The sequence below is a fragment of the Halichoerus grypus genome, chromosome 13 (assembly GCF_964656455.1).
Source record: "Halichoerus grypus chromosome 13, mHalGry1.hap1.1, whole genome shotgun sequence".
Lineage (NCBI taxonomy): Eukaryota > Metazoa > Chordata > Mammalia > Carnivora > Phocidae > Halichoerus > Halichoerus grypus.
Genome location: NC_135724.1, coordinates 28,432,947 through 28,460,326, shown reverse-complemented (window position 1 = coordinate 28,460,326; position 27,380 = coordinate 28,432,947). Strand labels below are relative to the sequence as shown.

Below are 27,380 nucleotides of genomic sequence, written 5' to 3'. Positions count from 1 at the left end.
GATACTTCATCTTATTCTTTCCACCACCCTGAAGAGGGAACTGCATGCCAACGTGCATTTGCCATCTCTCTGCGTCTTTCCCTTCATCAGGCGTCCAATTTTTGTGAATAACAAAAACATGCACCTAAGCAACTGAGTGCGTATATGTCGCTTAACAAAAATAAATAAATAAATAAATAAAGTAAAATAAAATAAAATAAAAAAGTAAAATAAAATAAAATAAACCCCTGAAAGTGAAATGCAATTACCAGGTTGAAAAAAAATGCACCCAGTTTCCAGAGCCTATCACATCTCGCGCCTCATCGCGCAGCTCCCCCCCAACACTGCTCCTGTTGTGTCAGATAGTGGCAGTGTTGAGCCCGGGAACCCGCGCCGAGCCCGCGGCGGTCCCCGCGGCCGCCCAGTCCCCGCGTCTGACTCCAGCGCGCAGGAGCCACTGGGCCGCGAGGGCGCTGGGGAGCGGGAGGGGCGCGAGGGGCGGCGAGGGGTCACCGGTCGGCCTCCACGAACTGTTTTCCTCCTCCCCCAGCAAGACCCCACTCCCTCCAATTGATTGAAATTCACCGAAATTCACCGAGAGAGGGAGGGTGTAGGGAGAGGTCGCTCGCTGGTTACTGGTTGCGCCTCCCCCGGCTCGAGCCGGGAAGCGGCCCCCGGTCCGTGGGACGAGCAGTGTGGGCGCCCGCGCCCCCTCCGAGGCAGATCGCGGGGTGGCTGTCCCCGCTCGGCTCGCCGCGCTGCCGCTCCGATCCTCCCCCCTCCCCCGCCCGCGCCCTCCCCCTTCCTTTCACTAGGACTCCGGGACTCGGGAGAGGGCGCGGGAGGCAGGCACACGGGCCCGACCCCACTCCAGCGCTCGCCGGGGACGCGGGCGGGCGGCGAGGGGACGCGGCGGGGGCGCGGGGCGGGCGCGGCCATGGAGCGGCGGCGGCGGCGGCGGCGGCAGCACTAGCGACCGCGGGCGGACGAGCGGGCGGGCAGGGCCGCCGGGCGCCGCGGACCGAACTGCACAGCTCAGCAAAAGCGCCCTCGCCCTCCGCGCGCCGCCTCCTGCGAGCCCAAACCCGGCAACATTTTTTAAAGCTCCAACCCATCCTTTGAAGAAAAGAAAAAAAAAAATAGCATTGATCGGAGAGACGGGGATATATATATATATATATATATATATATATATATATTTTTTTTTTTTTTTTGGCTCCTGCTAAAATTAGCCGGGCTCGCCGCGCGCCTGTGTGCGAGTGTGTGCGAGTGTGTGTGCGTGCGGGCGTGTGTGTGTGAATGTGATTACTCCAGGACTCCTCGGGCTCCGGAGACGCCATTTTCCCCCTTGATATCTCTCTCCATAAATCGGTTGCGCGGCGGAGGCGGCCGCGCCGGGCGGGAAGCGCGGGGCCGGCCGGGGCGCCCGCCGCTCGCCGCCGCCTCCGCGCGCCCGGGGGCCCCGGCGCCCCCCGAGCGAGGGCGGCCCGCCCGCGGCTCGCCGTTTGACAGATGCTCATCGCCATGGAGTTGCCGCAGCAGCACCTTTGGGGGCTCGGGCGAGCGACGGGAGCCGGGATCTGAGCGAGCGCCGGGGCCAGCGGAGCCGGAGCCGCCGGGACATGGGTGAGCACGCGCGGCGACCTTGGCCCGGGAGCACGGCGCCCAGCCTCCCGCGGCGCCGCGGGCCCCCGCACGCCCGGGGCCGGGGGCGGTGTGAGTGCCCTGTGTGCAAAAGTTAACGTCGCCTCGCCGGGGCTTTGACTTTGCACCGGGCGGGAAGGGGAAGACGGGGCCGAGGGGGCGGGATGCCGGTCCCCGCCAGGCTGCGGAGGATGGGCGCGATTCCGGCCCGCCCGCGGGTGGGCAGCGATGCTGGCTCGTTTGGAGTGGCCCGTTGGTGGCAGCGATGGTGGAAGCGTCGGGCGGGAGGGCTGGGAGCTTATTGAGTTTCGCCTAATCTGATTCTCCCCAACCCCCCCGCCTTTTGCACCCTCCCTCGGTCCAGCCGCCGGCTGCCGGGGCTGGCGGGTTTGGCGTTGGTGGAGTGGACTCGGGAGGGGGAGGGGGTAGGGAAAGGGGTGGGAAGGCAGCAGGACGTATATATATATTATTTTGGGGGGTCTCTTTGTAACTTGCAGGTTAAGTGGAGCTAGAGAGCTACATTGTAACCTAGTTGGATTTTTTTTTGGCGGGGGGGAATGTATGAGAATCTAACGTGTCGTTAATAGAAAGAAGAACAGGGAAGAAGTGGTCCAGCCGGCGAAGGTTGGTGTGTGCTTGTGTTGTGGCTCTGTGTTAGTCTTTCTCTTAAAATCTTAATCAATGGATCTGAGTCTCTTTCTCGTGCTCTCCGGTTTTGGGACTCTGAAAAGACAGGAATTCCCTTAAAAGCAGACGACTGCCTTTTTTGAAAGCACGCATTGTGTGTGTTTCTAGAGGAGCCCTGGGCTGGAGAATTAACGGCAGGCTTCCCCGTTCGGTGGTTTCCAGTGGGAAATCACTCCGGAAAGGGAGCCCTTCAGTATCGATTTATTGTTTTTGTCTTTCAAGCCATTATCTCCTTGGCTAAAATACTGTCTGAGAAGTTCCACAGAGACAGAGTCAGGTAAACTGGACTGGGCAGATCTTTAGCAAGATGGTGATAACGGTGATGCTGTTTTGGGTGTCTGTTTGTGATGGAAGCATTGCTGGGTAATAGCAATTTCTGATCGGTAGAGCATGCTGGTTCTAAAAAAATAAGTGACTTGCCTAAATGCTGTCTTCCAGTCCCCCTCCCCTACACGCTGCAAACACCCCTCCTCCCATGACCCACAGGCTTACAACAATTCTGAAATCGGATCCTACTGGAAATATTTTCTTTGGAGATCGGAAAGTTGTGCAATTGGAAGTGGAAGATGAGGCTAGAGGTACCGGGGGTGCGGGGAGGAGGAGGGCTCTTATTGCCCCCTGATGCTGCATTTATTCTTTATGTGTGTCTGTGTGGGTTCTGAGGGTGTGTATATCCATCTAAAAGGACTGTTGAGGGAAGGATTTCCGATTCGTTTCCGCTTCAAATAAACTGTCCTGATAATCTCATGGTTGGCGTCTAATGCTAAAAGGCCAATTTGTGTGTCTCTTTATCGCCTCAGAAACTCTTCCAAAAGGGCCGTTTAATTCTAGAATTCTATAACAGCTACTTTTCCTTCCAAGCCCCCACCCCCTACCCTCCACTATCCACACCTTTTTTTCCTAAAGTTTGGTTGGAGTCTGTGGTCTTTAAGGAAATCCAATGCTACTTGTTTTCCTCTTACATTATTTTTTGTTCTCTACCTTTTCATTCCTTTGCTCTTTATCCTGTTTTTCTTTTTTTTCCTGTAGATTCATACAAAAAAAAAAACTAGTTTCATAAAGTAGCTGTACTAAAACTATCTTGCTGTTGGGGACCCACCTCCTACCCTCCTTTAGTTCACACAGGTAAATCTGATTCACCCCATTCAAACTCATCTTCATTTGCGAAACGTGTGTGCACGCGCACGCGCGTGTGCGTGTGCGCGCGCGCGCGCGTGTGTGTGTGTGTGTGTGTCTTGGGAGGTGGGGACAGGAGTGGAGTAGAGAAGAGGAACGTGGAGAGGAAGGGTGGTGTTCTGTGCAGGCCACATCTGCAACACTGGGGCCAGACCTGGACGGTCTGGGAGTTTCCTTTGCTCACCCCAGTTAGCCGTCTGGCTGGGATGGGGAGGCGGGGCCAAACTGGCCAGGGGCGTGTGAGGGAGGAGAAAGTTTGTAGCACTTTAAAATGTAGCCAGTTTACAATCCCTGGTCACTCCCTCCCCTTTCTCCTCCTTTCTGTGGCTTCCACCATCCAGAGACTCCCGGAGGGAGGCTTGATCTCCTGCCCTGACTCAGGAGTCCAAGGTTTCAGAGTGAAGTTGAAGATGTGTTTTCCTCTGTACTTAATGAAATTGTCTGCTACCAGAGAAGGGCGTTAGGACGGATCAGAAGAGTAAGGTCGAACATAAGAGTATCTGCAAACTTCAGGGAAGGTAGCCTGAGAAGATAGGGAGACCAGGTACTCTGAAAGGGCTGCTTTGCACCTTATGCCCCCTCCCCCGGTAAGACAAAAAATCGAAGTCTTGGGCAGTTGAGTTGGTGCAAAAGCTGGGCTGTGGGCACTGCTAGCCATTCTAGTAACCTGAGCTGGGCTGGGGGGAGGAGGTGGTGAGGGAATGCAATCGGGAGCCAGAGGAGGGAAACGGACTTGTCTCCCGGAGCAGGGAAAATAGACGTGTCACTGGAATAAACAAACTGGAGGTGGGGGAGGGGATGGCTTGTAGTGAACATAAGGGGGAGTGGCTGAGAGGCAGCGAGCGGTAGGGTAGGAAGGGGCCACTTCTGGCTTGGGAGAAAATATCAACTGCCTTATATGTTCATAAATGGGCTAGGCAAGTGAAGGGGTGTAATCCGATGTTTTGTATGTTAACATCACAGTGTTACATAGGAAGGCACTGCTGGCAGGCCCAGTTTGGGACTTCCCACAGGGGAATCCTAGGGGTATCCCTGAGTGAACCTCTGTGGTGCTAGGAGGGCTTCTGGTCATGTACTTGCATTATTCACAGCAAGCTACTTTGTAAATCACAAAGTGAAACACAAATTTACTTTGTAAATCACCTGACCTAAATGAGGGTTTTGAGAAAGAGAAAACAGTGCTTGGAATATTTGTAGAATTTAGTTGAAAACCATAGGTGGGGAGAGGCAGGAGGCAGGAGTTTGCTGAAGAAGAAATAAATAGGTAGGCATTTCCCCTGGATTCCTGATTCTGTTTCTGCTGTTATCTTGACTTTCAATTCCATTAGGGGCTGAATCAATACTTCTCTGGCACAAAAATGTACCTCTAGGAGAGTTCTTTCAAGCCGGTCATTATTTTGAGTTGTACTTCAATCTCTGCTCCAAAGCTTCTCTGTAATATGCAAAAGGAGGAAGATGAGAGTGGCTAGATGCATGGGACGTCCTTTCTGGATTCTTGCAGAGACACTGAAACTTGGCTGGGCCTCAGCCTCCCAGAATGCCAGTTTTTCCCTTGGAGACTTGAAGTTTTAATTGAAACCAGAAAGCTATTGAAGGCAGACCCAGCCAATGAAACCTTGTTTTCTCTGCTGCTCAGGAATGGGAAATAAATAATTTTTTGCTGATGGCATTTCAAGTTGCTTCAGTTCTGCTCCTGCCAGAAGAATGGGGTAAATTATTATTAACACATAGGCATTGTCAGGAGTTGCAGGACCTTAAAAAATGGGATGATGTTATTGAGTTTACTCAGGGCCCCACTGTGTGGGAGAGGTCTATGGGGTCGGGGGGGGGGGGGTAGCTACTCTTGTCCGGGAGCAGGACAGCCCTTCCCTGAAGAAAAGGAAGCCTCATAGAGTCCTTGCCACACATCACTGTGCTTGGTCCTTTGGTTCCTGTGATGAAGGGAACAAAGCCATCCAACTTTGCTCCCGTTCTGCGGTCTGTTATAAAACCTGGGGAGCTTCTTAAAAATAGTTTAAGCCAGGATTAAGTGAGGAACACCACCATCCTACATATTGCCATGGGTTTGAGCTTCTTTTAGAGCTATTTCTAAAGGCCTCCCTGGTGTTTCACAAACTCTTCATCAAGCTGCAGACACTTTGGGTAGCCTAACACTTGATAAATGCAGAAAAGAAAACACCAACGTGTCCAGAGTGCACTACTTCATGAATACGGGGGATAGATGCCACCCTACAGTCTCGTTTCACTCTGGGTTTTCATTTCCATTTTCACTTAGCCCTCAACTAGATTCTGATGGCCACTTAGACTACCAAGTTGGGGCAATATGAAGTTTGGGGGGAACCGGTGACCTCAGATGACCGAGTGCAAGTTAATGGGCCCTTAGAGTTCTTATCTGGAATTTTCAAAGGTCTTTCAAAGTTTCAAGTCAGAGCAGCGTCCCTTTCAGAGTTGGTTTTCTTATATCCTCAGAGGGTGCCCTCCAAGGTTGACGGAGCATGTTTTTAATTGGCCTTTGGCTTAGAAACCCACAGTTGACTTCCTCTCCAGTTCAGAGCAAATGATGCCAGGGTCAAACGAGAGCGAGAGCAGCTCTGAGGTCCACAGGACACCTTTTGAGGAAGCAGGTAGCCCTTCCTAGGAACTGATGATGGACTGTGATCCACAGACGCTTGAGAAATAATTGTAGGCAAAGCCAGCTGAGCTGACACCAGGTAGGCTGAGGCTTCCACCTTTCCAAGTGCTGGGAGGGTTAAGGATGAATGGGGAGCAGATAGAATTCCAGAACTGTGAGCTTAGATAGATGTTTCCCTGACCCAACTTCTGCCATCAAAAGCACTCCCTTTCATATGCATGGCTCTTTGTTCTTTTCAAGACATCTTCCTATCAGATTTGCCCCCTTGATTCTCCTAAGGAGGGAGAAGCAGTGTATCCCCATTCAGAAGAGGAGGGACTGACACACTGACTTGCTGAAATGATGCAAGGTGGTGGCCCACCTGGGACCCGAAGGCTGTGTTAAAATATGAACAGCATCACACCTGAAGTGACAAGATCTGCTCTGGATCCTGTCCTCACTAGTCCCGGCTAAAGGACCCCTGGCAGGTTATTTAACCTCTTTGAGCCTCAGTAACCTAATCAGGAAAATAGGGATAAAGATGCTTACCCTGCCTACTTCACAGGGGTTGGGAGGATTAAATAATACCAGCTAATTTCTGTAATTGAGCTCTGAGAGGATTTCCATGCTGCCTTCTGGAAACTGGTGCCTGGGATTATTATCGCCATAGCCTGGAGATTAATAACCCTCTGGTGCGACCAGAAATGCCTACAGGGGCCCTTGTGTTCTAAGACAGTTGGGGAATACTTGTTTTCTGCTCTCGAGTTGACTCATAAGAAAAATGTGTATATATATATATATACATACACATCAGTGGAATTATTAGATGCCTTGTATCTGCCGTGTGTATCTAAGGCTCAGAGTCTCAGGTAATATCCAGTTTGGGCTCACAGATGTATTGGGGCTCAGGAAATGCTCTTCGCTAGGAATGAGAAGAACAAAAGGAGATGCACAGAGTGGGGGCAAGCGGGAGAGAGAATGAGGGGCAGGTGCTCCATAGGGAGCCCCAGTGGCTGAGCAGTGACATTCAGGACAGAATGTTTAGCCTCTCTTAAGAGAAGACCTCCTAGCAGGATTGCCTCTGTCCCAGCAAACCTAGTACATTGTCTAGAATGAGGAAAGTTCTCCACAGTCCATTTGCTCCCAGCCTCCCCTGGATTGCTCCTCTTTCTCTTTCCCGTGATTCCTGGCTCGCCCTGTCCAGCGACCTGTGTGCAGCATGCACCTGGCTGCGTTCTCCAGTGAGCCCCGTTTTATGCAATGCTTGCTGATCTCTGCTCCCATCAGACTGGCTTCCTCGCTCACCTTGGGCCCTCTGAACGTGTGTCCGCCTCCGCACCTGGGCTCACTCTGTGTTGCTGCCTCCTCTCTGGAAGGTGTCCCGATGGGTCCCTTTTAGCCCAGGCATTTACCTCTTAGGACATCAGACCAGCTCGCAGCTCTGCACCCTGGTCTCCAGAGCACTTTGGGTCTCAAGCACTCGCCTGGCAACCGGCTCACGCGGCTTTGCTGTTTGTTGTCACTACCGCCCTGGGCCATGGGTCCTTAAAGAAAGGGACCAGGTTGGCCCCACAAAGCCCTGCCCCTCCTTACAAGTGATTTCTGTGGTGTGAATGAATCACAGAATTTATGCAGACATAGAATATTAAAGGTAAATGTTGTTTAAGGTGCACCGGAACTCTGGACCGTGAAGCAACACAGTGTGTGCCTCTTAAACAGAGTGAGTAAGAACCACTTATGTTAATGGCTTTTTATACTTTGGCTATCTTTCAGGGGCAATCACCCACTCCGTCTCTCCCTCCAAGCCTAAGAGGTAATGATGTTTTACCCCATGTACATCCTAACAGGCACTGATTCACTCATTCATTCAATCATCAACCATTTATGAAGTGCCTACTAGAGCATCATCTCTACACTAGCACACCCAGCTCTTGACTTTCTCTGAAAATTCCAGTTGCTTTTTTTTTTTTTTTTTTTGTCCACCACACTCATTTTGGCACTTAACCATGCAATCTTCTTTGTTGCTTTAGTCCAAGTGCTTCCCCACTCCTCGGTGACTGAGCGAGCCTGGCCGCAGTGGAAAGGAAGCTGGAGCAGAGAAATGCACTCAGCGGGGACAGGTCCTGGGCAAGGCTCCTGAGAGGCAGGCTGCAGGCTGGGCTGGCCACCCATTAGCCTATGATGGAGGACAGGCTGAGCTGCCTTTCTAGTCCCTAGCGTGAGGCATCCTGAAGTGAAAGAGTTTGATTGCTATGGAGCGAGGGCACCATTCTGAAATTCTGTGATTGTGTAGCTAAAAATGTCTTGGGGATTTTGAAGCTTTTTTTTTTTTTCCTAAAGCTCAGAGCTCCTCAGACCCATTTAATGACACCCCAACAACCATCCAAACCAGTCCCACTGAGGAGTTGTGCACTTTGCTAACTGTTTGCTGTGGTGGATAAGTTCTAGAAATGGAAATAGGGTCAGCAGAAGCTCCCCTGTTAGAACCAGAGAGCCAGACTTGGGGGACGGGGATGGGGACGGGGAGAGGAGGAGACAGATGGTGGGCTAAGTGCGAAGAAAAACCATTAAGAATACGACAGAGAATAGTGTGGAAGGAAGAAAAGGAAGGATTCTCTACATCTTTTTTGAATACTGGCCCCCTTTGCTGAGCTAACTGCATTGGGACAAGGGAGATAGTACAGACGGCGCAGAAAATCTGGAGTATATTCCCTATCTGGGCTTTGCTACTGCCCCCTGCACCAAGTAGGCGTCTGGAATCTCTATGTCCATGGACCTCCTGGATCTGGGGGGCTGGGCGTTATTGTTTCGTGTGGATTCCATGGGGCATGAAGGCTGAGGCCATGCCCGTGCTCCTGGCGTGTCTTCTCCATCCCCACAGCAGAGTCTGCCCTGCTCTGGCCTGTGTTCAGTAACAGCTGGTGAGTGGGTTTCTGTGCATTCTGAGGTCAAAGGGGGTGATCCCCAGTTTGTCCAAAGCCAGGAGCCTCTGTGATTTGGGTTGGGGTGGGATCAGGAACGTCGGGCTTTGATCTGAGGCCCTGTGAAAGTTCAGCAGGAATTCTTGCTCACTGAGGAGCACACTGGTTGGATATTTAGGAAGAGGGAGGTTCTGCAAGCTACCAAAATGTGGCAGTTATGCTTATGCTAAGACTTATTTGGGATAGGAGAGAAGAAAAGCAAGCAACACTATTAGCCTAACTTGGTGAAAAGCAGTTTCTTCACTGTTCCTTCTATCTGCCAAACATTTGCAGTTCGGTCAGTGGAAAGAAGCTGCTTGAGTTTGGACTTGGGGCTGGAGAGATGGGGAGACTGGAGATGCTGAATTTGATGGATCCAACGCAGTAGCCTGATGAGAACATTGGGGCACCATTATTGTGCTTGTAGCAGAAGAATGAAATCCAGGTGGCACACCCTTGCAGTTGGTGACTCTGCCTGTGACCGATTGTTATTTGAGCAATGAGAGCTTTGATTTTTTTTTTTTTTAAGTATGGATTAATAATGGTGGCTAAAAAGAATGATTTGTTGTGAGAGCCCTATGGGCCTTCTTTCTGATCATTACTTTGTACTCAAGAGCTTGCTTACAGTGAGTTTTTTGATCCACGAATACTTATTAAAATCTCAACATTGCTACTGTGCAAGCCATTGTTCCTGACACTTTAGGTGGAAAAGGTCTGGTAGGAGACATGACTTTTGCCTTTGGAGAGTGGACAGTATGTCTGTAGAGACACGCATAGCTCCAATGGAAAGCTTCAGTCTGCAGCCAAAGTGGGAGCATGATCTCATGGAATTGTGCTATTTGTGTGATCAGGAGCTGTCAGGGAAGGCTTCGAGGAGGACGTGGTGTTGGGTTTGACAATAGAATTGGAATGGGGGAGGTTCTTGGTGGGTAGAATAGCTTTGGTATAGGAGCAGAGGTGGGACAAAGTTCCCATGTGAATTTGGCACTGCCACAGCAAGTGGATGCTACTCATGAACAAGCAGGGCAGCCGGCCGGAGCAGACAGCCCCCATGACGAAGGTCCAGCTGGCTGAGATTGGGGGGCAGATCACCCATGGGAGTCTTCTTGCTGGTGTGAGGTCTTCTCAGGGGGAAGGACCAAGCCCAGGGCCCTCTAAGTTGGACCCAGTCTAGCTGTCCAGAGTTTTCATTCAAACTCATCAACTTTTCAGCCCTCTGATTCAACAGACTTTGTTTGCTCATTGCCATTTAAACATGAGCGTGACCAGACCCTGATGGGTGCTGGGGGGATGCCAAGAGATGGAGAGGACACTGTCTCTGCCCTCAGTCTGGTAGAAGACTTTGTAAGAACTTATGAAAGCCAGCAGAGGAGTAGCGGAGGACAGTGGCCTAGGCCTAACTGAACTGCAGCAGGAGCCCAGGGAAGGCCAGAACGTCAGGGGCTGGACAGATCCCAGAGAGCTTCAGGGAGCAGGCGGTGCGTGCGCTGAGTCCTGAACACTGCGACATTCTTGCATAGGTTCAGAGCCATCTTCAGAGAAGATACTCAACTTGGTAATGTAGAGGCAGAAAGAAGACCACTGCCCAGAGACCAGGGTTCTCTGGAATGTCAGGGGACAAAACCGATGACGTGGGGCCCTGCGAGAAGGCGGCCAAGGCTGCATGTTGAGATGGGAGCCATGACCAGTTTTCAGAATGCAAGGGGAGTAGATGCGAGGAGCAGAAGGATGTGCCAATCAGAGAACGTTCACACATACCACACAAGAGAGAACCCCAACATCTGACTGTCCCATCCACCACTGAGCCTTGTCAGCCACTGACTCTTCAGTCTGGGGTTCAAAAGAGGCATCTTTAGAATAAACAATAAACTACATACAAGCATTCAGAATGGGGATCAGCCACTCTGGGGAACAAAAATGCTCTGCTACTGGCATTCATCAACAGGGGCTTAACGTATAATTGGAGAAAGACATATACAAGTTTTCATAACAATGCAGTATTTAAATGGCAGTTCAAGATTGCTGAAGGAGAAATATAAAGGAAGGGAAATGGAGCTAATATTTGTTTAGCTCTGGTAGGCCTAGCATCCCCTTTGTGGCAGAAACACAAACATGTAGGTGTCAGATTATACTTTATATTCAAACAATAGTGAGCAAAGCAATTTTGGAATCAGATGGTTGAGAAGTTGAGGGACTTGAATTAGGACTGAACAGGGAGTGGGGTCAAAATTAGAGGCCCTTGAGAGAAAGACTATGGAATTTGTTATTTGTTGGATTGTTTAGTTTATCCCCTTTGCCTTCAGGTAAGTCTATCATTTTCATCCCCAATTTACAAATGGTAGGGTGGAGGACCAGAGTTTAAGTTGACCACTAACTCTGGGTATTTAAAGACTGGTGGCATTATGAGTCAGTGGAAAGTAAAGGACATTTGGAGTCAAAGAGCACTATCTCAGTGATTTAAATTAATTTCTCAACTTCAGTTTTCTTATCTTTAAAATGGGCACATCTCAGGGTTAAATCCAAGGAAAAACCTAAAGCACCCATTATATACTAGATGCATGTTAAAACTTAAGATCATTTTCTTTGCCAGGTGTCACTCTCTCTTCTGCTTGGACAGGAAATATTATGATCACAGTTACTTCTTATAGGTCTACCATATTTCAGTTACTCGGGTGCTATTCTGCATATGTTACTTACTGTTGTCCTTGGACAGTTCTGTGAAAAGACTAGGAGGGCAGATGAGAGAGCTGATGCCCAGGATTTGAAGCGATGTGGTGAGTCAGATGACAAAGACTGGTCTTGGAGCTCACATCTGTAGAAGTAGCCAGGGGTGCTCGGTTAAAAGGTGGCATCGCTTTGTATTTTAGAGACGTTATCACGTAAAAGTAAGACTACAGGCTTTGGAATCGTATAAACCCTGAATTTGATTGTGGATCTGGTAGAAATAGTGTGGGCCCTTGAGCAAGTTATTAACCTCTCTGGACTATTATTTCCACATCTGTGAAATGAGGACAGGTCTTCCGTATAGCAGGGCCGCTGTTTCGATTAAACTCATAATGCCTTTTGTGCTCATTGGTTGTGTTTACGCCCTTACTCAGGGCGAGTGCGTGCTTTCCTTGACTGCATGGAGGAGCACAGGCAACAGGTGATACGCCAGAGGTAGAGCTTGCCCTACGAACTTGGGGATTGGCCCAGCCAGAGCTTTAAAGATCTTTCCCCAGGGGCCCCAAGGCTCATGCGGTTGTGTTGTGTTATTGGTTCCCAGAGGAGGCACTGTTTTTTGAAGCTAGAGCTGGAACTGTTGGTTAATGCATAGTGTGTAGCTTCAGGCCTCAGAAGTTTGATTCTGCTTCTCTCCCTATCGTGGAGATCCCTGAACACCGGGGCTGATCCTTAATTTTGCATTAGGCTCAGCCAAATGGAGCCACAGACCCAGCACGATCTATAAGGAGGTGGAAGGTACCAGTCCAGCCTTTGGAGGACGCTGGTTGTCAAGTTGAGGAGACAAGGCTTAGCATCTGAGAATGTCAGAGCTGGAGGGGGTCGCAGAGTTTACCTTATTTCACTCCATTCTACAAATGAGGTTGGGGAGGCCCAGGGAGAAAAAGGAACGTTCCCAAGGCCACTAACTCCAGTTGGCGGAGCAGGGAATTGAGCCTGTAATTTGTACTAAACTCAGTCATTTTCCTCTATAAGACAAACTGGGAAGAAGAAAAAAGCAATACTCAAACAACATCAAACACTCAAGTTAGCAGGTGCAAATTAAACTATTTGTATGTGCTTCCCATTGTATCGGGAGATTGGGGAGGTTGGTCTCCAACCCCTGTCCCTCAGGCTTTACTTGGGATCTGTGAAGAGAGGCAGCAATTAGCCAAACACCAGCTTAGATGACACAGACTAGGGAGGAAATCAAATTTACCAAAAAATTTGAGCATCCACCAAGGTGATCCCAGCATGTTCTTTCATAAATATCTTATTTAATCTTCAATTACTTCTCAAAACAACCCTTGAGGTAGGTTTATAACCCAATTTCCAAATGAGACTTGAACAGTGTAAACATATTTTCTAGGAACAGTCACTAAGTGGGAAAGAGAGGCTAAGTAATCTAAACATGTGACATCAGATCGGTGCTACTTCCATTCTTCTTTTCAAGGGGAAACATGGCTTGGACACTGTCTGTTGGATCCTTACTGTGTGTAGGATCCTTGTGCTCTGAAGTGTGTCAGAGATCCATGGGAAACTCAGCCCCTACCCTTGTGGAGTTCCTGGTCTGGTGGGAGAGATAAATAAGTAAATGGAACATTGTAATACAGTTTGCCAAATGCTTTGATAGCAGAATGCCTAGGGAAGTGAGAGCAAGACCATCTGTGAGTGTGTGTGTGTGTGTGTGCACGTGTGTGCATATGTACACACAAGGGAAAAGGAATGGAAAAGGAAGGTCTAGTCGGCCTTCATGAAGGATGTGAATCTTGACCCAAATCCTGAAGGATGACTTAGAGGTGACAATGTAGAGAAAGGAGAAAGGGCAGCTGGAGGAATTAGTAGGGAATCCCATGAAGTGATGTAAATCAGGGGCCTTGTAGCTCAGCAAACACTGTTGGGGAATGTGGGGGGGGCGGGTGCAGCACTCAGGGAACACTGCTTGGAGGAGGTGATCTGTGATCAGGAAGGTACCACCCAGGTACATGGTAGAAAAAAGCCACTGAGTCTGACCTTCATTCTTTGCCGTAGGTCACGGTGTGTTTGTAGGGTTAGAGAGTCATGGTGCAGAGCCACCTTTGCCCTCGCTGATTGAGAGCTGGGTAAGGGTTGGGTCACTTGATCAGTTTACCAGTGTTGATGGAGCATTTACTCTGGGTGTTTCTGCAGCAGGAAGGATTTCAGGGACACATCACTCAGAGTCATGGGCAACTGAGTCAAATGGCTTTTGGTGGCCTCTGACACGGTCTCTCATTCAGCATTTACTCAGCGAATAATTTGAAGTGTTGCTCCATGGATCAGGGGGTGGACTAGACTCTGGGGATTCCATGGTGAGCCAAACAGACATAGTTTTTGCCCTCGGGGACTTACCATCTTGTGCGGGAGGAGATGGGGTGCAGAGTTACAAGCAAGAATGGCACGTGTGTTTATAAAATATAATAAATGCCAGTGAATAAAAGCTCTGTGCTGTAAAGGCACAAAATAGGGAGTCCTGATCTGGCCGTGAAGCTCAGGGAAGTGCCATTTGACCTGCGCCTGAGTAATGAAGACAGGAAGACTTGGCTCAGGCCAAGTCCATCAAATGGGAAAGGCCACTCCTGACTCCCCACCTAAATACCTTAGGTGACATAAAGAAAGATGAACACTCATCCACCCCCAAAACCAAAGTCAGACTATCAATCTCTTGAAAGTATCTGAGAAGGGATGCTTATAACTTTAGGCCAGTGAGCCTAGGTGGAACTACATTAGCTTCCCTAGCTGTCACGAGGTAGGATTACACTCCATCCTTTTGCACCATTTGCCTTCCAAGATCAGAAACTCCTAATTTCTGTGAACTAGAAAAACTGGCAGTTGTCGGGTCTCCTGCATGGGCAACTTTAATAAGACAACTGGAGATGGTTTCCTTCCTACCGGCGTTATACATAATCTCAAAAGTCTACAGCTTTCAGGAAACAAATGGAAAAGACAGAGGGAGGGAGGTTTGGGAGGAGTGGAAGCAGGGCATTGACTTCTAGGCAGAGACGGCTCCTCAAGTCCAGCTCTGAGGGAGACATAAAGAGCCCTTGTCACAGTGCCTATTGGGCATTTCAGCTCTTCAGAGTGTCAAAGAATCCGGCAGAAGAAGCCCTCAGAGTCCAGCAAAACAGTCGCAGGTAGATGTCTACTGTCGGTGGCTTCCTAGTAAATGCTTAACGCCCTGTTCTCCAGATTTGGTTTTCAGCTGCTATTTGTGGAGTTTGCTGATTCCTGTGGTGTAAACGCTCCCGCCGTAGCCAATTTTCAAGCAACCAGCCTGACCCCATTGCATGTGGGGCTGGGAAGAGAGACCCAGGAGAGGCCCTCAGGAGCCCCTCAAGCCTCGCTCTAGCACATGGCTGTTACGTTCGTCAGAATCCGAGAGGGTGGGATCACTGATAACAGCAACAGCCCTAGAGAAGAAGGATTTGACCTCCTTCCAGATGGACGGACCATAGAAACAAAAGCAGCCCGGTGCTTTCTCTGTAGGTCCAGATTCCTCTGTAGGATGCTCTCCTCATTGAGAGCATGAGCAAAGAGGAAGAACCAACATGAGGCCTTAGAGGGGAAAACACCCAAGTAAGGTAAAAGGAGCAGTATCATGAAAATTAGTTACTACAACTGCAGAATAAGAATTTTAGGAAGCTGCCAGACATCTGCAACAGGAAGAAGCGCGACCCTGGTGGGCTAGGATCACAACGTAACGGGGAGGGAGAGGGCCGGGATGAAAAGGCATCAGAGTCAGCTGGAAGGAGGGTGAATGAGGTAGAGAAAGAAGGCCAGGATACGAGCTGTGTAATAGCAGAGTGAAATGTCCACGGAAAATCGAATTACGTTGCTATTATGGAAGGTAGTTTAGGGTTTGCTCTCCCACAGTGCAAAATCAAGAAATGAAAACAGTGAGAGAGAAAATGAGGGCAACGGAGGACAGAAATGGGAGCTCTAAAGTGAGGATTATGGGGAAAAACTGAGAAAGAAGCCTGAACCATTGAATAGAAGAAATACCTAAAGGAATGATCAAAGAAGATATTCCCAAACTAGGAAGAACCTGCCTCTGTAAATCCAAAAGGCTCATCATGTTGTGGGAAAAATGAAAGAGATCCGCGCTGTACTCATTTTGTCATTAATAAAATTCTAACATAATGGAAGGAAAATCTTCGACTATAACAGCATAAAAGAAGTTGCCTACAAAGGAAACAGACCAGGCTGGCCTCCCTCCATTTTCTCCTCTGTGACTTCAAATGTTAGAAGACAGTCTTCAGAGTTTTGAGGGGGAGAGGTCCTGGCCTGAGGATTATGCTTTTACAGGTAAAGATGGGAGAAGTGCCTTATGGGGATTTGCAGAGCAGAGAGCCGACTGAGGTGGGGCTGTAGGGGAAGAGTTCTGGGGGAGTGGGGAAGGTCAGGAATGAGGCAGAGGACTCTTCCCATACTTGTGATGGTTTGCCTTTAAGACTGTATGGGGTGCAAGTGTTATTTTTATTTTTATAAGGAGCATGTGGTTCTATTAAAAAAAAAAAAAAGATAAAAGCCATAACCTAATAAGGTAGATCAGGAAGACATTTATTCCATCTTGTTGATGAGACATCAAGGCTGAGAGAGTGCTTCTGAAGGCTCCTACTTGACAGGATTAGGTCCAGAATCCACATGTTTTGACTTCTGTTAAATATGCCACGGGCTCTGCCAGTTCCACCATATTGTCTCTTTGGAAGGCGACAGTCCGGCTGACGGATGGCCTGCATGTGGGTGGTGCCCTGGGAGCAGAGCTGATGGGAGAGGTGGATGATGGTGGGAAGCTGTGTTGGTTTGTTCATTTCTTAATTTGGTCAACCAGCATTTCTTGAGTGTCCGGTATGTGTTGGGCACTGTGCTAGGCATGGGGATTGCAGGCATGAATCAAATGCCACCTACGTGTATTCTTTTGAGACTCAGTGTACTGCTGTGAGGGAGAAAGATGAAACACAGAGTTCTGCTTGGTTAAGGCCGGAGGTAGGGGTAAGCACATACATTATGCAAAGCCTAAGCCCATCAGAATCATCTGGAGGACTTGGGAAAAGCCAGAAGGCGAGACCCCACCCCTGGAGCTCTGATTCACTAGGTGGAGCCCAAGAATTTGCATTTCTGCCACCAAACTCTGGGATTAGTTAAGAGTTCCCCGAGGCTTCGGGCTTAGGAAAAATTCATCCATCTTGCAGATTTGGAGGTTAGAGAGGATGTATTCCTTGGGACTCATTTAGGTTCTGAGACACATCTAGCCAAGCAGGATTCCCCTGGTCCCTCAGAGAAATAATTCTGAAGGTCCACACTATCTAATTTGGAGTGCCCCCATAGGTCTGTGGCTGTGCAGGGTAAAGTTAGAGTCTTGATTCTGGAAAAACCCTCGCTCCATTCATTGCTGAGCTAAGTATGGAGTAAGGGACTCCAAGTGGCCTGTGTAACAGTCACTGTGAATGGCAGAGCCAGGAGTAGAGGGCAAGTTCCCGGATGCCCCCCCCCCCACCGTGTTCCTTTCCAACATCACCACCCTGCTTCTCACCCCTCTGTTTCCGTTAGACCTGCTGGGCAGTTATTTCCTCAGCAAGTTTGATTACTCCTATCCCCTGCCACCAGGTCCTGCAGGCAGCCACTGAAGGGTTAACTTCAGTTGGACCCGGAGCCCCGAGCCAAGTACAGAGTGTCCATTGTGCGCCCGCCCCCTCCGCCCCCTCCGGAGGAGTCGCTGACTGCTGGAATGTGACAAGGCAGAAGGTTTTCACCTTGTGTCGTTGGCTTCCCTCCTCTGTGAGTGTGCGAGTGGGTGCGTGTGCGAGTGGGTGCACGTGCTCACGCTCACATGATGGCAGGGGTGCACCACAACACAACTCTCAGTTGTCTCCCAGACTCACCAAAAAAGTGAACTGTGGATTTGGGTTGGCCGGTCTGTGCTGGGAGAAGGCAGAGGGAGAACAACAGCTTTGTGTGCTGCTGAAGTAAACAGACAGGTTAGGTTTCTTTGCTCTTCCCTTTTGAAGGCTTCTTTTTATTTTTTTAAGGTGAGGGGTGCATGTGGACATGGGGGGCTGGATAATAACCCTCAGCATGGACCTTGGATTTTGCAGAGGGCGCTTGGGCGGGCAGAGCTGTAGTTGGAGTCCTTAGAACCACAGGACTTGGAATAGCTGTCAGGGGGCTAATTCATTTTCATTCAGAAAGAGCTTGAAGTCCTTCAAGTGCCCAATCCTGCACTGGGTGCTGAAGCGAATGTAAGAGCTGTACAACCACAGTTGGTCTCAGCCTGAGCCTGAATTGCAATCGAGGAAGGAAAATAAGATTTGTGTACTCAAAACAACAAGAAGACAATGCCAGACTAGTATTTAGTGGCAAGCTATGCAGCCGGGTGCAGTGTAAGTCAGGCCAGGGAGCGAATGCTGTGGTCCAGAGTTTATAAAATGTTGCCGTGGAGAAGTGAAGGCTTGGGCATGACCTTGAAATAAGGGAAGGCTTGGGTCTGTATGTTTGTTTGTTCCTTTGCGCAACAAACATTTGGTGAGGACCAACTTATGCCAGTCGTTGCATGGGTTGGTGGAAGGAGATACAGAAAAGATTCTATAAAAATACCAAGGTGGAAGAATTCTGTGTGTGTAATGCCACTGTGGAGACTGGTTTGATTTGAACAGGGAATGTGAGTTCCAATGAGCCCTAGGACTGGATTCTTCAAGTGAGACCAGTGTGCAAAGTCTGGAAGTGATGTGTTCCTGAACACTGGGATGATTTGAAACTGCATTACTGTTTGATCTCTGGTATTTATCATGTCATACTCAGACTGGTCTGGTTCAGGTCCCCGTGTAGCAAGAATTGAATTTCAGCTGAGCCTGCTCATGGTCCCCCTGCCTCTACTATCAGGTTCTATTAATCCATCCCTTACACTACATGCTGGAATTATCTTTCTAAAGCACAGCTTTGATAGTGCCCCTTTCCTACATCCCTTAAATGGCTTCCCATTACCTGTAAGATAAAATCCAGCTCATTAGCATTGCATGCAAGGGTGTTTGTGATCTGGCTGTAACCTTTTATCTCCAGCTTTACCTTTCACCAGTCCCAATTTCGTACAGCATCTCCTGGCTGAACATCAACATTCTGTTTCCTGAGCATGACCCTGCAGGTTCCTGCCCCAGGCCTCGCCTCATGCTGTCCCTCGTGTCTTCCTTCTTCCCACTGGACCTGTTGAAGCCCCTGAAGGTCAAAGCCATTTTCTGTGCTCTCCTTGAAACCTTTCTGTGTGCTTTCCCATCGATTTATCTCTACTTTGCCCAAGGGGGAAACATTTTCTCTTTCCTTTGTTTCTCTCCTTTACTATAGGACATGTAAATATCTGCTCTGTTTCAGTTATTTTCCAGATCTCTCTTCAAGAACATAAGCTCCCTAAGGAAAGAGATTGTATTTCCATTGTTATCTTAGGGTCTTGACTGGAGGAGCACTGAAAAACAGATTGTTGGATTTTCATGTTTTGTGGACCTCTTATGACTTGAGCTTTAAGTGTTGGAGCACGGTCTTCTACAAATTAGTTAATGATTTATACCATCAACCCTAAGGAACTCTTTTTTTTTTTTAATTAGATTTGGTTACTTTTTTTTTAAATTTTTTTATTGTTATGTTAATCCCCATACATTACATCATTAGTTTTAGATGTACATCAACCCTAAGGAACTCTTACAAGGGAATCTTTTTTTAATGGAAGATACTGTCTTAATAATATGCCCATTTCACACTGCTATCCATTCCTCTAAAGTTAGATTTCATCATCTTCTGTTTCATCACAGAACCTGCAATAGACGTTCAAAGTTCCAGATGGATTTAGTCTGGGAACTTTTAGTGGAGAACTTGCCTCACTTTTTCCCTGACACAAGGATAACTTCGTAGGCTGTGACAGGGAATTAAAATGTAACACTGAAGATTCCTGCCAGAGGAAGTAAACCACCAGACACGACCACGAAAACACGGCTTGCAGTTTGGATGGATTTGGGGTACAAGCTGAGAAAGATCTTTTGGACAATTGCTGCTTGACAACAGGAACACTTTCTAAGGCATCCGGATGTCTCCTCCAACATCTAGTATGGTCCTCGACACCAAAATGAATGTTGACTTGAATACGACTTTTTTAAAAATTATATAAAGTTTTGGGGAGGTAGGCAGATCGGTCTAGATGAGACAAATGATCTTATAAGTAAAAGAATCTTTCATTGTCATCGGGTCTCCCTGCCCTCCCCAGCCCCTAAGTGGGGACTTGGTCCATTCGGAGCCCGGGGCACAGGTGGCTGTTCAGTCTTTGTGTGACAAATTCAGTGAAGATGCTCTTACTCTCACTCGGACAGCCTCTTCTCTTCTAGAAATGCTGCATTCGTCGGCTTTTCCCCTAAGAGCATGCAGTTGTAAATGTGTCTTTCTGTAGGGCCGAGCAGTTTCCAGGAGCCGAGTACGCACCTGGGCGCCTCTGGGGAGCAGGTTCATGTTGAAACCCTGGCTGTCTTGCTGGCTAGCTTCCTCACAGGATGTCAGCTGAAAATGTCCTGATTCCAGAGGGAGAAAATACGTGGCCGGTCTCCAGGCTTCGTTTTTCGCTGTTCTGAATGTGCCTTTGCAGTTGTTGTTGGGCATTTTCTGGTGGGCACATGTGCTGGTTAATACCTTACATTGCTGGGCTCCAAGGTAGAAACTGAAGGTGTGGGGTAATGTCTTCTGCTGGGAAACCTCAGAGTTCTGAGCCATTTAAGAAGGCTTGAGTGTGATCTTACCTGCAGCCTAAGGGTGGAAGGAGACAAAGCCTTGAAGTTTTGTGCGGCCTCAGGGCTCTCAATTTTCTCTTGAGGAGGAGCATTGGGCTTCCTTTGGGGCTTTGAAAATGATGAGTCTGAAACTGGGAATAATGGGACATGTGGTGAGTAAGGGTGAGGGATAGTTTAGCTGATCCTATGATGGTCTGAAGAGAACCTGACTGATGTTTCTGGTTTCCTCTGGGAGGAAGGCAGAATCAAAGATCCCCGTGGGTGGGGAGAGGTGGGGAGGGGGTGGTGAGAGCCATCCCTGACATTTCCAAAGGCCTGTGAAATGCTCCCTCTCTCTCTCTTTCTCTTTTTTGTTGTCGTGTAGACAGAATGCTACTTCGTTTAAGGACCAGAAAGGGAATTAAAACTGTCTTGGACGGCTATTTTTATCTAAATAATTGATCATGATGAAATATCTTTTGTGTGGACAGAAACATTTTTTAGCAATTGTTTTGCATTAATCACAGCATTCGAAGTGCTTTTCCACTGAACTCTTTATGTTTTCCTCTTTCAAGCCTGCATCTAAGCTTTGCGTCTGTTTTAAGAAATAAAGATAATTTTGTGTAATTGAAATAATTTAGCATGAAAAATGATAAAGAAAGAATGGTCAGGAGGTTAGGTGAGTGTCCTTCCACCAAGATGACACAGGGTTTCACCCTGACAGCTCGGGGGGCGGGCGGTGTTGTGTTCAGTTTGCAAACTGTTCTTCACGTGTGAGAGGGAAGTGGTGCAAGAAGCCAGCCCAGTGCCGTTCCCACAGACCTGCCTCAACACTTCAGACTTCCCTTTCGTCATGGTTGGTTTTGATGGTGACTCAGCTCGCTGTGGCTTCAGTATAAAAAACTTCTAGCTTGTTATTGGACTGGAGGACTGGCTTCTCTTCTCTTTATTCTTGGGCCCATAGCCATAAAAATTAACAATTCAATGAAGGGCTGTGCGTGTGTGTGCGCGCGCGTGTGCGTGTGTGTGTGTGTGTGTGTGTGTGTGTGTGTGTGTGTGTGTTTCCCTCACTGCCAATAGAATCCGATTTGGGGATATGCATGTTCTGTTTGATTTTTTTCCCATCACTTTTTTTTTTTTTCTGATGGCCGTAGATTAGAGGGAAGGGGCTTCTGGAACTTAGGTTGAGTTCCTTTTGAGGTCATTTTCCTTCCTGCCACGACTAATTAATGTCTCTGCTTCTCAGTTGCAGATCTGACCTCTTCTGAACACGTGGCCGTGTCTCCATCCCTGGGACTCTGAACCCAGCAGCTGGACCACTTTGTCCTTGGGATTTTGGACGTCCTCTCTTCTCACCTTTCCCTTTTCCCCTCTTCCGTCCCGCCTCCTGAGAACTCCTGAAGACTGTAGGATTGTCATGGAGTCCAGGGAGATCTTAAGCAGCTCCCGGCAAAGGGGGGACGAGTCGGAATTCCTGCCTGTCTCCTCGGCCAAGCCCCCAGCTGCTCCTGTCTGTGCAGAACCTTTGCTCTCTGCTCCGGGAGCTGGGAAGGGGATCCCGGTGGGCGGAGAGCGCATGGAGCCAGAGGAGGAGGATGAACTGGGCTCAGGGCGGGATGTGGATTCCAACTCCAATGCAGACAGCGAGAAATGGGTTGCAGGAGATGGCCTGGAAGAACAGGAGTTTTCTATCAAGGAGGCAAACTTCACAGAGGGGAGTCTGAAGCTGAAGATTCAGACCACCAAGCGGGCTAAGAAACCCCCAAAGAATCTGGAGAACTATATATGCCCGCCTGAGATCAAGATCACCATAAAGCAATCTGGCGACCAGAAGGTGTCCCGTGCTGGGAAAAATAGCAAAGCCACGAAGGAGGAGGAAAGAAGCCACTCCAAAAAGAAGGTAGGGAACCCTGTTTTGTAGGCTTTTTGTTTATTCATTTTTGCCGTTCTCCCTCCAACTGTTAAAGGTCTGTGTGCTTATTACATATTTACTTTGGAATTATCAATCTCTTTGATGGAATACTTAGTGCCCTCCAGGAGAAATGCCTCTGATATCTTGGTATAGTGTCTAATTTATTATTATATCTTCTACCCACATGAAAATCAATAGCCTCTAGAATTATAATTCTGGAGCATTCCTATTTATTGTGTAGCCACCAATTGACCGGGTCGGACCTGGCTAACCTGTGACAAAATATTTGCATCTTTTCGTAGGGTTAAGCGTGGGATGTTAAAAAATTTTTGGTCAATCATAACAGTCAAGAACCTATATAACCTCCTTTTGGTTTCAGTTACTGCTGTAAGTCTTTCTAAAATAGGCAAGTCACTCACTGGACTGAGGAAGCCATCTTCATAGGATTTAGGCTGCTAGAAGGCTAAAAGATCATTGCTCTGAAAACCAGTGGTGAGCCCTGGAGCTCAAGCTAGAGAAAGAAAAAGGGGCTGGTGACTGACCCTAATCACTGTTTAACACAGTGTAGATTTTTTAAGACTGGGCATTGAATGCACTCAGTTGGTTGTCATTTTCCTCCTAAAAGTCAAACAGATGACAAGCAGCTCTCTAGGTGGTGTCATTTGGTTGGGAATGAATGGGTCTAGGTTTCATCGTATTTATATCACATTGTGTTTATATCACAGTGACCTCCCTTCTTGGGAGGGGTATGGCACTCAGCCATGATAGCAGGGAATGGCCCTAGTCTGGGAAGTGTTTGTCCCCAAAACTCTCTGGGGCTGGTGAATGCCTCTGAAAGGGGCCCTGTTGTTTTCAGAGGTTTTGGGTTCAGGGTGGTAAGAGTTCATCAGTGTCTTTGTAACTTTCCCCCACATCTGATTTATTTGGGCTCTGGATATGATGGATTAGCTAAAAATAGCACATATGAATGACCCTCTCTCCTTTATGACTCAGAGATAATCTGTAACATTTATGTTTCTAGTGGTTTTTGAGCTTCTCAGAAGTCGCTCTCAATAGAACTGCTAGGAATCATGTTCTTTCTTTGGTGTAGGGCTTGTGTCCTTCCTCATGCTAAGTGTTTTGGCTGATATGTTGCATTTAAAATCCAAAGACTTGGATAAGAAGAGATTTCCTAGGGTGACCAGTGCCTTTCAGTTTGTTCAGACTATCCCAGTTTTAAAACCCAAAGTCCTACATCCAGGAACCCATTCAGTCTTGGGCAAGCCAAGACAGTCGGTCGTCTTATTTTGACATTTGGAACATGCAGTAATTTTTAGAAGTTGGCTTGGTTTTTACAGAACATAGAGGTAGTGCTTTCCCTCCCCTGTCCTCATGACAAGTTGTTGTGGTTTCTGGGGTCTCTGTCATAAAACCAAAGATTCTCTAGATGCTTGTGGAACCTTCTGAAATTCTTGGAAGAGAATGCAACAGTTCAAATTAGGCTCCACTTAGAAAGTGAGGCTTTGCTTTGGAGTCGGGTCTCTTCAGCTTTGAAAATGAGTATCTTTGTCTCTGGCCACCGAGATGGCCGGTTCTTTGTGTATTGTCAGATTTTTGTGTGGGTGGGCAGTCTCGAAAACTGTGGTAACTGTTTTCGCTCCATCCCCCTCACTGCCAGGACTTGAGCAACAGCCCACGGTTTGGGGTGTGCAAAGTCAAATTCATTACCCTAGAAAGAGCTACGTTGTCCTGATCAGATATGACCTTACCTACAGCCATAGGACTGTTCCCAGAGATAGCCTTCTGCCTCTTTGAATGCCCCAGAATAAAATTCTGGATTTTGTGACACGGGGATGATTTCGAAGCTGCAGTGTGCAATGGACCTCCATCCTCATATCTGAAATTCTCAGGCTTGTCGTCCTCACCCAAAAAGCCGGATGCCCTTTGTGTGCTTTATTGGAAAGAGAGGTGAAATCACTTCTTTGAATGTGTGACTTACCAAGTAAGTGTTTTTAAGTCTTAGGAATTGGAAAGGAGAGAAAGGAAGGGGAAGGACTGAAATTTAGCTCTCAGTGCTGCATTATGCTGACACTATAAAGGGAGGATCTATAAAAATTTTAAATTCCTAAGCTTGCTTCACACTGTACTTCTCCATCCTTCCTACCTTTATTTATGCCTGGAGCTATTACTTTCCAGAAATGAATGCATGAAGTTATCAGTACTGAGTTTTAATCACTTGATAGATGATAGAAACATTCTCTGATCTCTATTGGATTAGAGTGTTAACTTTATTACTCTGCAGAGTTCCTGTTGGTTTGAAAAGACGGAGTTAGCAAAAGCTGAACTTGAGGTGAAGTAGAAACCGTGCTTACTGTTTCAGTGCTTGGAAGAATTCACTTATTCGTATGAATGTGAAATACGTGATCAGTAACTGGGGGTGGGGAAAGGATGAGGATGGTATTTGGTAAGCAATGAGTGTCTGACTCTAAAATCTAGTCTTCTGGATTTTTATTTATTTTTTTTTTTTTTAAGCAAACTCTATCCCCAACGTGGGGCTCAAACTCATGGCCCTGAGATCAAGAGTCTCGTGCTCTACTGACTGAGCCAGCCAGGTGCCCCCCACCCTTTTTTTTTTTTTTTAATGAGGCAAGCCACTCATTGAAGAAGTATTCATGGAGTGGCCCCTGGGACCCAGGTCCTACGTTGGGAGCGAGGAGGGAGGCTTTGTTGAGCTGATCCTTGAGTTGGTAGAGATGCCCACTTGGGAGTCACCTGAATATACATGCTGACTTGGAGCAGGGGTCGGCAAACTGTAGTCTGAGGGCCAGATCTAGCTCCTGGCCTGTTTTTGTATAGCCCGCAAGCAAAGAATGGTTGGAAAAAAATCAAACAAAGAATAATATTTTGTAACATGTGAAAATTATATGAAATTCAAATTTCAGTGTCCATAAATACAGTTTTATTGGACCGGAGCCACATCCATTTGTTTACATTTTGTCTGTGACTGCTTTTGCACTAAAACGGCAGAGTGGAGTGGTTGTGACAGAAACTGTATGTCCCACAGAACTCAAACTATGTACTATCTGGCCTGTACCAAAGGGGGGAAAAAATATATATATATATATATTTATATATATTTGTTGAGCCTTGGTTTGGGGAAAGGACATAGAGTTTCAGGATAACAAGGATTTTGTTCGGTTTTGATTTTAATGATTCCACCTCCAAACTTGGAGGCTGGGGGAAATTGGGTGCTACATCATTATGTGCTTTTTTTTTTTTTTCAGACCAATTAATTTTATTCAAGTCATTGTTTGACAGCCTTAGGCAAAGATAGCTCATATTGGATCCCAAATGATTTTCTTTTTCATTGGTTTTTGTAAAAAGCATACTCCTTAGGATAATGATAGCATTCCTTGCATATCACAGCTAGTGTTTTGCTAGGCTAACTGTATTTCTGTGTGTTCTGCTACTTTGGGGGGAGGATGTATACGTGTGGCATCCTCAAGAGCTTTATTCCAAGTTTCAAACCTAACACCAATCCTCCAAACTGGAGAGAGCCATTATAGCTGTCCAGGCAACATGGCCCCTTGAGTGGTAGGATGGTAGGAGGGGACCCATGAAGATACCTCTTCACTGGCTCAAGGATGCATGGACTCTTTCTAACCAGGGGTCAGGTCACCTCTCTTCCATATGAAATTAGGATGGCCACTGAAAATGGAAGTGGGTTTATGGTGAATGCATTTATGTGAGGTGTAAGAGCAACATTTGGTGAGAAGTGGAGGCTAAGAAGAGCATTCAGAATATATTCCAGGACCTCAGAATTGTCCTTTGGATGGACCTGCTTTGCAGATGGACTCAGTAAAGGCAACTCCCTCCTTACATCATTGCATGTTAGAGTCAGCCAGGCAAGTGATGAAGTAACATAAGCTTCATGTACTTCCCTTCTAGGTCACTCAATCCAAACAATAGAAAACATGAGACTGAATCTCTAGAAGCAAGTATAGCATGTGAACATAGAATGTTCCAACAGTGACAGGTTTTTGAAAGGCTCTCAGGTGGGCAGAGCTTAGCAGCTCTACCCTTTCCTGCGGACTTCCCGTGGGAGTCAGGGACTCCCATCCAGATTCAACAGCATGAGAAGAAGAGGGGACTCTTAGACCGGCTCCCTTCAGTGACCCAGGCTGGGAAATGTGGGTGGTAATCTGCACCAACTGGCTTGGTGGCTTTGCATCTGGAGTATAACCTTGTTGAAGCCCCAGTTTCTTTATCTGTCAAATAGAGAAGATAATTTCCACATGATATAACTCAATGGAAGATTTTAGGAAAAATGGGTAATCGACAGAGCACACATCGTAATAAACAGTTCGGATCTATGGAGCTATGTGGCAGGCCCTCTGCTAGCTATTTTATATGGATTCATCTTCACTGTTAGTCATTACAACAGTCCTGCCAGGCAGATACTACCTACTTACAGATGAGGAAATTGAGGCTCATTTGCTTCAAAAAAGCAGGAACCCAAATGGGCAGGGTTGGTCTTTGAAGCCGGTTCTTCTGTACGCCAAACCTAAGGCTATATTCCAGTCCCAAAGTGACCACACTCTAAAAGACCTCTGGAAGGTAGGATCTAAGCACTGGGACATTTCTTGCACATCTTCCATATAAGTTAGGGTGACAGGATCATCATCTGGTATATTGTCCTTAATTCCAAGTGTTCCAGGATGTTGGAGAGAAAATTCAAAGCCTCATGAGTTAAAGTTTTGTTTTTTTTCCTTTGTTCTGCTTTTGACCAAAATACAACTTCTTTGGATTTAGTTTTCCCTTTTCCCAGCTTCATCAGGAGAACCTATTTCCTCCAACAGCAAGGACTTTAACCCTATATCCACCAGTGGCCTGCTGTAGTCCTAGAAACATGCTCGGGATTTGTTCTTGGCAATCCCCCTACACCATCTTCATATGTCTATGGAAAGACTCTAGCA

At 47.6% G+C, this 27,380-nt stretch overlaps 1 protein-coding gene across 4 annotated transcripts in view; it reads left to right on the top strand.

The window, feature by feature from the left end:
- Positions 1 to 355: 355 nt before the first annotated feature.
- The window catches only part of SETBP1 (SET binding protein 1), a 363,437-nt gene continuing 336,412 nt past the window's right edge, over positions 356 to 27,380 (top strand). For 3 of the 4 annotated variants that reach the window (XM_036116481.2, XM_078060381.1, XM_078060380.1), the window contains exons 1-2: positions 356 to 1,605; positions 21,760 to 22,413. In XM_036116481.2, coding sequence (XP_035972374.2) covers positions 21,931 to 22,413 — 483 coding nt within the window. In that variant the 5' untranslated portion in view covers positions 356 to 1,605; positions 21,760 to 21,930. Of the gene's footprint in view, positions 1,606 to 2,100; positions 2,248 to 21,759; positions 22,414 to 27,380 lie in introns of those variants that run through there. The other variant, XM_036116484.2, reaches the window with a different exon arrangement.